Consider the following 10073-nt stretch of genomic DNA (forward strand, 5'->3'; position numbering starts at 1 on the left):
CCTGACCACTGAGAGAGCATGATCATTTTTTGAGATGTTTTGTGTTATTACATCTTCTGTAGCAAGACAGAAAGCTTTTTTCTGTGCGGCTCTTCTTCCAAGCACCGCAGCTACATGCTCTCCTGTGGGCAGGGGAAGCTCTCGCCCCAGCACTCAGCTGCTGCCAAGGAGGGTGACAGTAGCAGCAGCAGCTGCGCGCTGGGCACTGGGTGCATGAGCACTGGGGCACACAGAAGGCAGTGTTAAGACAGTATCTCACGCCGCGAAAAAGTGGTCCTCTTGCATTTCAATAGTGAATCCTGCCACTTTCTTGCCGAACAGCTTGAAAACAACTCTGCTGGCATCAGTACTTCCATGGTTACTGTCTGTGATCAAAATAGGGGATCCTGGAGCTCGCAGGGCTTTGACATCTGTACTGACAGACACCCGTGCCCCTCCTCCTTCCCACTTAATAACGTCTACATAGGAGCTTGGGTATTCTTTACATAAAATGTAACACGGTCAATGAACCTGAAGTGACACACAGAAAACCTGTGGAGAAAATAAGATGCAGGTATGAAACTCAGCCACATTCAATCTGATTTCAGTATCTGCATGTGTTTCAGAAGCACCTTATGGGGAATTTCACTCCACAACTACTAGCTTTACTTTGGAGTATTTAAAAAAATCCTAGTAAGCTCTTGCATCTTTGTGGAGTTACAGTAAAACACCCAGCTTTCATAAAACCCCAAAGCTACTAACCCCAGCTACAACTTGCAAAGGTGATGCTGTAAACGTACATGCTGGCTGTAAATGCTGGCAGGGAGGACTTTGAAACAGCTCTCAGAAGAGTGAATTGAACTGTTGATCTTGGTCAGCCTCTCTGGCCTCCAGGATTCCCAGGCTGTGGAATCTAGACGCCACAGAGTTGAGCATTTTTGCAGAAGTTTGCCATTTGTTGCTGACAACAGCTCAACATTTTGGTCTTGCTGTCTCACTGCCCAACTCAGGATCTGTCAGCGCTGGCCTTTTTTTCCTGCTTTCCCTGGAAGGCAACCTAACAAGATTGCAGCCCCAGCTCCATGCACTGCTCCTTGCAAACAGGCAGTGTAAGATCAAGCAGCTGGAGGAGTCCTGATTGCAAGCAGGAAAGCAGTGAGGTGGGAGGCAGGAGTCAGGATGGCTGAGCTGAGCTGAGCTGCCCGGCACCTGCCATGGCAAAAGAGAGCTGCACCGCTGGGTGGATGTGCCAGTCTGCCTGTCTGGAGCACCCCAGTTGAATCATTCACAGAGCAGAGACTGGGGCAGCAGAGCCGCACGATACTGACAGCATCGAGGAAAAAAAAAGGTTCTTCAGAATAATAATTGTTAAAAATATCCACTGACAACATCACAAATTTTATTCTTTGAGCCATGTTGTGTGCATGGGCACAGGTGAATGGGGCAGGATTAAAAGCATAATCATTTAATGAGCCCAGCATTTGATTTTTATGTTTTGCCACCACGTGTTCCGGCCCAGTGGCTGCAGAGTCAAGAGTGCCTTCAGTGCTGCTCCTTTTGCTGAGAGCAAAGCCAGGCAAGGTGTTTGTTTGGCGTTGGGATGGACCAGCAGCGACCAAGCTGGTAAAGGAACATCACCAAGGGCCAGGCTGTCCAACTTAAACCCATAGACAGAGCCTCTCATACCCTGCTTCTGAGAGCAGACAGAGACAGGAGAGTCTTCTGAGCATCCTCTTCCCATGTTGCCAGACCACAGCTAACTCTCCAAAAGGAGGAGTGAGTGTGGAGACATGCATTGCTGTCCTGCCAGCAGCCCAACAGGGAAATTGTCACAAAGCAGCAACAGGCAGGACCAACTCTCTACAAAGCTCTTCCCCATACTCTGGAGCCTCCTCTGAAAGGAGCTCTTGGGTGATAAATCCTCCGGCTAAGAAGCTGAAAAGCAGGTTGAAAGCATTTCCTTAGGTGGTTGGCCCTGTGCAAATAGCCTCTAGGAGCATGTATGGGGTAACAGGCATCCCAGCTCCCCAGGAAAAAATCAGCCATTCAGGACTGGAACTGCCTTTTTCTTTTTGGGGGGGTGGAGGGTGAGTGGGGGTTGTGGGTGGGTGTGTGTGTGGAACCTGCGCTTTCCTTTCTTTTTACCAAATTTTGTCACTTTTTCTTCAAGGCAGGTCTGGTCCAGTATTCTAAGCCCTCAAGGAAGTAACAAAGTGAAACAAATCCCAGTCTCAGCACTTCTTCTCTGGGCTCATCAGGCTGGGCTGATCAGACCAGATGGTGCAGACTGCTTTGCTACCCAGGCTGAACATCCCAGTGAACTGATTCCCAGCTAGCGACACTTCTCCTGTAGTGCCAGCTTGTCTCCCCAGGGACGAAACTTTATCAACAACAGTCTTGCGGAGCAGCATGACATGAATAGTTGAAGTTGGTAAACAAATCTGTCTTGTACTTCTGGGCAGTGAACAAGCTTGAGAAACACTGGAAGAGATAACAGACCTACGACAACTGCTTGCTTACTTAGGGATCTGAATTAGTATTTTTTTTAAACTAGAAGTAATAATGTTTTGCTGAGATATATTGTTAGCAAAATGACTACTGGATGGCACATTTGCTTTTTTTAAATTCTTGGAAACAGCAGTGGCCTCAACTAGATTTGCTCATGACAAAACCCCCCTATTTTGAATAGTACCATATTATCTTACTTGAGAAATCACAAAATTCTACTGGGAAAATTATTAAAGTATTTTTCCCTTAAAGAGCAATCTTAGACTGAGGGAATGCACAAGATCAGAGATTCCCTATAATGATAACAAATGTTGAGGTATAATTAGTAATATTTTTGAAAGGCAACAATTGTTTTTTGAAAGAAAGGTACATTTCAGTTTCAAACTGGAACACAAATTACTGTATTTTTCTTACAATAGTGCTGAACTTCTATTTGAGGTTCTCTGTTTCTCAAAGCAGACATGATGGATTGAGATAAAAGATAATTTATTGCAATGCTTACTTTCAAGTGCAGAGAGAAGCAGTGTAATTGTAATTTACAGTAGCTGTCAAGGAAAATCTATCACAGATGACGTTAAAATGACTTATTTTGCCTGAGCCACTTATTGTTTAAATGTGCATAATCTGATAGAAACAGATTTTTTTAAAATCTGCTTTATATTGTTCTAAATTAATATCAAAACATATACTTATGAGTTAAACATTTTAAACCGTTTATTAATACTTTCATCACTACTATTTTTTCCTAGGAGTTGGAAATTGGTTTATTTAACAATATCATGTTTATGGTTTCTGGTTCTCTACACTCACAACATTTCCACATGCCTAAACTCACTGTCTAAAAGGTAGATTTCAAACTAGATTTGTTTCTGTCTGAAAGAAGTGTCAGAAACGATAGAAGCAAATGGAACCTAGGGCCCGATTCTGTTTCCTCTGGAGCTGACGTACAGTCTTGCCACCATCTTCAATAAGAACAGGTTAGCAAAGACTCAAATTTTTCTAAGCGAAGTAACTCACGAATCCATGCAATCCGTTATTTGAAACTTGTAGCTGATGGGAGAAGGAACTGCTATCCATGAAATACTCAGTGTTGGCTATCGAGCTTCCATAACAAAGACTATGTCAGAATACTGGATGCAGTCTTACCTCTGTGATATAATTACTCCCAAATCCACTGAAGAAAGGGAATATTCTGATTTTTTGTGCATAAGATACGTTCTGCATATCACTCGAGCACCTTTATAGGTGAGAAGAAACCTAGACACACTTCCATTCTGATGGGCTTAAATGTGTTCAGCTTGTAGGTGCTTGTTCTCAGGTATTTATGATAGTTAACTCTTCTGAAACTTAAGATTTTGATGTATGTGTGTATTATATATGTATGTCTGAATGCAAATGTCAGATGATGTACAAGCAGAAACACAGCTTTACCAAACCAAGGCAATCTTTCAGCAGAGGCAGTGTTACAGTTCTAAGCAAATCAGCACATTTAAATCGGCAACATAATAAAATCTTAAGAAATAAAGTTAATGACCTGCTATTTCACGTGCAGTTCTGAACAGTTACTAGCGTTGATTAATCTGCTTTTCAAAGGGGGCGCTGACTATATATTTATACTTTGCAAGTAAACTGACCTCCGTACCAACATAGCAAAAACCCAATGTCACATTTGATTCTGCTCTTTTTCGTCTTCTTCCTTTTTTTTCTTTCCTTTTTTTTTTTTTTTTTTTTTTTTTTTTTTTTTTTTTTTAATACAGCTAGAATTAATGTAGTGAATCTGTAATGAAATGCATTATCCTGCATGGAGATTTATCAGATTTTCCGACTGAATGCCATGCTTTGCTAGCACTAGCTGGAGTTCACCTGCATGTTGGTGTGGCGTGTGGCTCTTTTTTGTAAAGAGTTAAGTTGAACACAAAAAAAGGGAACAAAGGTCAGCACCCAGCCGCCACTTGAATGTGAGATTTTTCTTTTTATTCCCCTTGATGTATACTAGGCTCTGTGTTATTAGTCTTAATGATGGAAAATTGTAGTGTTGATACAAATCTTTTTTTCAAAGTAGTAGGCGGGAGCTCCATTTGTTAGTAAGTTTTTTTGTGACTAAAAGCCACGGACAGTACATTTATGTAGCAGTAAAAGGCCTAGATGCTCTTTCCATAGCAGAGCTAATTATTCCTACTGTGACCTTACTGATCTACCCTGTTCCTAGTACATCTCATCTGCACGCCTGTTCCTCTGTGTAGATGGTGTCAGAGAATATGAAAAACCCTATAATGAAACCATTTTCATGATGGAGAAAGGCTACTGGAGTTGCACTTGCTACAAAGAGGCTCAATTATATGAGTAATTGTGATAATTTTCTACATTCATAGCCTTCAATGGGGAAAAAAGAATGAGAGCCACAAAGGAAAATTACTTTAACAAGAAAGTACAGAGAGTAAAAATGGAAGAAGAGACAAAAAAGGGGAAAAAAAATAACCAGAAAAAAAAGTTTAAAAAATAGATCTGGAGGGAGGAATAGCAAGACAGGGAGAACAACAGAAATGCTCAAAAAGCCTATGTGCAGCTGTGTTGCACAATTAAATTGAATTTTTTTTCCTGCAGTTGATGAATGTGACTACTGCAAATGTGCCTCTGTAGTTAGCTATCATTTGTTGTTCCGTGACAGGAAAAGGATAATTACCTCTCAGAGAGAATCAAAGGCTGACATGCCCTTTAGACACAGCCATGAATGCAGAGCTCGATAGAATGCTTGAATAAGAATCCAGTGTTCTGTGCCCCCTTCTACTCAAGAATAAATTTTGTTAAAATGCAAGAGCACCACCAGTAAATTTGTTGAACCCTAGGTGTTCAAAAATATGAGGTGCATCTATCGACTCATCCCATTTGCAAAAATAAAACTACATTTTGAATTCACTTCTATTATATTCATGGACAGTAAGATAGTGAGATATGCATTAAATTTCTTTTCCCAGTAGGGGTCTGATTCAACATTTCCTATGAAAGAACAGAAAGACACTATCCTTTTTCTCCAGGCTAGTTAGCCTATAATTTAAAACTGTCAAAAACACAATTTTATACAAAGTCTTCAATAAAAGCTTCTCAGATATAACCCAAAGAGGTTTTACTAAAGTTTGATTCAGACTCTGTTACAATATTTTTAAAGCTATAAATACATCTAACTGATATTTTGCTGTTCTCTTTTTTCCTTAAAGTATTTGAAGATTTACAAGGAAAAAAACCTGCATCCTTTCAAGGTGACTAAGCCTTGCAGCTTTTAAGTAATCAGAATGTATTCGATAGCATGTTGGGACCATTAATAGTCCAGAGAAGTATTGCTTAATGAAATGTATATTATATCGGTCTTTTTCTTTCTTTTTTGGTAAACATTTTACAATAATCCATGAGTACTTTTAAGAAAAAACTAAGCTGTATTTTTATTCAAAACCACCAGTGGAAGAAGAGTCACGACTGCATTTACATGAAGGCTAGAAGAAATGCAAAACAGGGAAAAATCTCTGAATGTGAGCTCTTTTTTCTCCCTGTGACGTTAGCATGCACTGCTCTTTGTAAGATCAGAAGCTCTCAAGTTAAATATTTTTGTACTTTTTAAACAAAGAGACTTATTTATGTTGACTAATTCCTTTGTATCATTATTGCTGTACAATGAAAACAATGCTTTATAACCTTCTTACACTGTTAGACAGACGTGGTGTAGTCTCACACAATTAAAAAATAAACAAAAAATCCACTGCAAATTACATCTGTTAATTTAAATCTGCCTTATGAATACCTTCGACTCTTTCTACAGTTATCTTTGCTGACTCTAGTGTAATTCACTTTTTTTAAAAAAAAATCTCTCTTACCCAAAGAACAACATTATAGCTTGGCAGTTCACATACTGATATCAGACTGAAATGATGGTTTTGAATCATAAAACATGTCATCAGCTTTATACCAAACCACCAATAACCTTTGTCCCACTTGCCAGCCCTCCCTTTACTTGTCAATATAAGGCTTACCTGATTGTGTTTCCAATTACAGAGAAGGGAGCCCCTGGTCTGCAAGCTGCAATTGCTTCATCTCTGCATTTCCTGGCAACCTCCACTAACTTTTGACCAGATTTATCCACATTGCCCACCAAAAAGGTTTCAGAAGTGTCACCATGGTAGCCATTGTAATACACCTAAACACATGCAGAAATGTAAAGACGTTTTCTCGTTTTCCATCTAGAAAAAGATCGTCTTCGTAATTAAATCAATTCTTTCTAGGAATGAGCTACGTATTGCAACAGACAGACCACAGGTAAGCTGTATTTGTAAAAATGGGACTGAAAAAGCAAAACACTGCCGAGACAAAAAAAGAAAAAAGGTGTGAAAGATTGCAAGGTGCGTAAGGATTGCCAATTAAAAATTCAGGAAAAACAGAGGTTGTGCATCACTGCCCAGCAGTGCACCAGATGATGACACTGCTCCGCTATGAGGCGTGAGGTTAACCAGGCTGTATGCCAGAAGATGTGTGTGGGCTGTGCATGGACTGAAGGGGGCCTTGGGGGTTCTTGGGTGCCCCCTACCTCTGCCACTGGCCCCTGGAGCCAGGGACCTGCTTGCGCCCAAAAGGTACAAAGGTACAGGGTGTTGAGCGCCGGTGCTGGCCGTGGGTGCTGGGAGACCTGTCAGCATCTGGCAGGGAGACCTGTAACTCCACTGTCAGTATCCTCCAGTGGGGTTTTGAGGTGATGCTGTGCACAGCTGAGTGAGAGGTGCACCCTGCTACTAACATCTAGAGGGAGCCCCAGGGAAGTATGGGCAAATCCACTGCCAGCTGTTGCACATTTTCTTTAATCTCATTTCTAAGATATGATGTGGCATTAACATTGGATTTTACTTCTGATTTCCAGAGATGGATTTTGAAAGAGAATAAATATACTATCTGGCACTGCAAAGTTTCACATGCTGAAAACATAGCACACTGTTGAATCAATTCTGTATTGTTGGTGAGGTTTGGTTTTTTTTTTGGCATTTCACATGTTTTAAACCTTAGCTCTCCAGAAATTCTCTGCTGGGCACAGGAAACCCTGGCTATGCATTATGGAGCTCTGCAACACACCATTAAAATGGGGTTTGCAGCTCTGCAGTAAGGCAGGCAGGCAAGCACATAACTGTAAGACCAATCCAAATTTTCCCATGGAAAGACAAATTATAATGTTGCACAGTTTTGATCTTCTAAAACATTATTTCTCCCCCAAACAGTGGGCAACTATCCTTCTAGGACTAACAACTCACCAAGCCCAAAGCACTGAACTTTTGCCACCGGTGAGCTATTTGTGAAAGACAGACTCACATTCTTTTTGGTCAATACCAAACCAAAAAAAAAAAAAGAAAAACCAACCAAAAACCAGACAGTTTAATGCGAGGCCAGGTCTGTGTTTAAGCTGACAAATGAAGAAAATGCAGGCAGTTAGGAGGGGTGGTTTTTTTAAAGAAAGGTGAGTGCCAGCAAGGGCCCAGATGTGTTGCCACTGCTCCAGCAGAGAGTGGCTGTGATCCCCTGCTCTACATCTTCCTCTGCCAGTCCAGACTGACACTTTTTTTTTTTTAATTTAAGGCCCATTGGGCAGGTGTTCATCTATCTAGTTCATATTTAAACTGAACTAGTTAATTTTTAGCCCTAGCAAGTACAATACTCAAAATCCCAGCATCATCCTGGAAGAACAAAATACAGATTTAAAACATAGGAGACCATAATAATAAAAACAAAATAAAAAATAACAATAATAATAATAATAATATTTACTCCAGTCCACCAACTGCAATTGCATATTTTTGATGTTAATAAGCTACAACCACAGCAACTGTCACACACTAATTTCCTAAAAGTCAATGAAAGAACCAAGTTGTAAGAAACATTAACCTGGTAATGGCAGGCTGAAAATTGCACTATACTGAGGATTCAGTGATGGAGAATGCTATTATTTCTACACTAAATACATTTTAAAGGCTACACGATTCAAGCCAATAAAATTTGTTTTTCATCTATTCTACCATCTTAATTGTACAAAAATTGATTTTTTCTTCAAATAATTTGTACATAGAATGAAGTACTTACACTTAATAACCAGAATACTGTTTTATCATTTTACAGAACCTGTACTCAGTTATAAACAATTCGTGTGCAATATTTACTTTGATTTTTCTTCTGTCCACCTGTGAAATGTCCCAGTTTTGCTTGTTAAAAATAAGTTAAAAGGCCAGTTAGAAATGCTGAAAAGAAGTATTTTTAACTCAGCTATTTTGGAACTGAGCAATTATCAAACACAGCACAGTTCATTTTTAAATGATAAAAAAAAAAAAATCTTACAATGATAATCAGCAATTTCCATCCTTGCTGGAATCTTCACATTCACAGAAACTTCAAGATTTATTTCATTTTTTGAGGGTAAACAGAAAACAAACAAAAAAATGTCTTCAAAAAGACTGGTAACCTTTTGTCAGACTTTATTTGTAAAACAGAGTGGACAATATATGCATACCACATTAATATAAAACGTTCTGGTTAGTTTCTCATGGAAAGTATCTGTAAGATGAATCCACACTTTAAAAAACCTAAGGCATCATTATTATTCTGACAGATAAAACAACGAAATAAAACGAACCTTAATGACACACAAGGAAATCAAATGTTAAACCTCTGGCTGTTGCAAACTGATTTAGTCTAATAAAATGAGCAAAGCTACACTAGTTTACCAAAGTAAAATTGTAGGCTAAACCCATACTTGAAAAATTAGAGATTGCACTGTGTAAACCTGACAGTCAGAGTTCTACAACTGGGAAGTATGGAGATGAGGAAGAATTGCGAAAAAAAAAAAAAATTAAAAAACCAAACCAAACCCATCCCAGTTGTGGATCACACGTGAGGGTACTGTGGGAAAAAGTTCATTGACCCTCATTTTAATAGAAAAAATATTTTAGAAAGCCTGAATCTCATGCTCAGAGGTAGGTCTGCTGAAGATTTCTTTGCTTCTGTCAGTATGAAATTTGGGCCCATGGAAAATAGTATCAAGTTACCAAGAGTTTCTTTAATGATTAAAAAAAGCTTGTTTTTATGAGATGTTACTCCCTTGTACGCGACGTACTATTGCAAAATAACTGTGGCATTCAAAAGACATCTGTGTTCATGTTAGAAGTGAATGGCACTTTGGGAAAATAAAAACAAGCACAGTAAAAAGAAAAAAAGCTTCTGCAAGAGATGAATAATTATTTTTTTTCATAAATGAAATGTGAATTAGGTTTCCAGTTTCCATACTTTCCTGCTCCTAAGAAAATCCAGCCGATGTTTTATTTAAATAGCCATAATTGACCATTCTCTGGAAATATTAAGTCATGGTTATATCACTCTATTTCTGTTTCTGTGCAAAAGGCTCAGGGCTTTTATACCAGAAATGGAATACAACACTACCTTTGGGGATTTTAATAAATGTAGGGAACACTGCTAGCAAAAGAGTTGCTGTCCAAATAGACTGACATACACAGGCCAATGTAGCCTCTAATGACAGAGTAAGATAATGACAGGCCCCACTCAAAATC

General features: G+C 39.2%; 1 protein-coding gene across 1 annotated transcript in view; it reads right to left on the reverse strand.

Moving 5' to 3' along the window:
- The window catches only part of METAP1D (methionyl aminopeptidase type 1D (mitochondrial)), a 27339-nt gene that overhangs the window by 4397 nt on the left and 12869 nt on the right, over positions 1 to 10073 (reverse strand). The window contains exon 6 of the mRNA XM_010144280.1: positions 6510 to 6673. Within this exon, the coding sequence (XP_010142582.1) occupies positions 6510 to 6673 (164 nt within the window). The remainder of the gene's footprint in view (positions 1 to 6509; positions 6674 to 10073) is intronic.

This window comes from Buceros rhinoceros, unplaced genomic scaffold, assembly GCF_000710305.1.
Source record: "Buceros rhinoceros silvestris isolate BGI_N320 unplaced genomic scaffold, ASM71030v1 scaffold37219, whole genome shotgun sequence".
Classification (NCBI taxonomy): Eukaryota; Metazoa; Chordata; class Aves; order Bucerotiformes; family Bucerotidae; genus Buceros; species Buceros rhinoceros.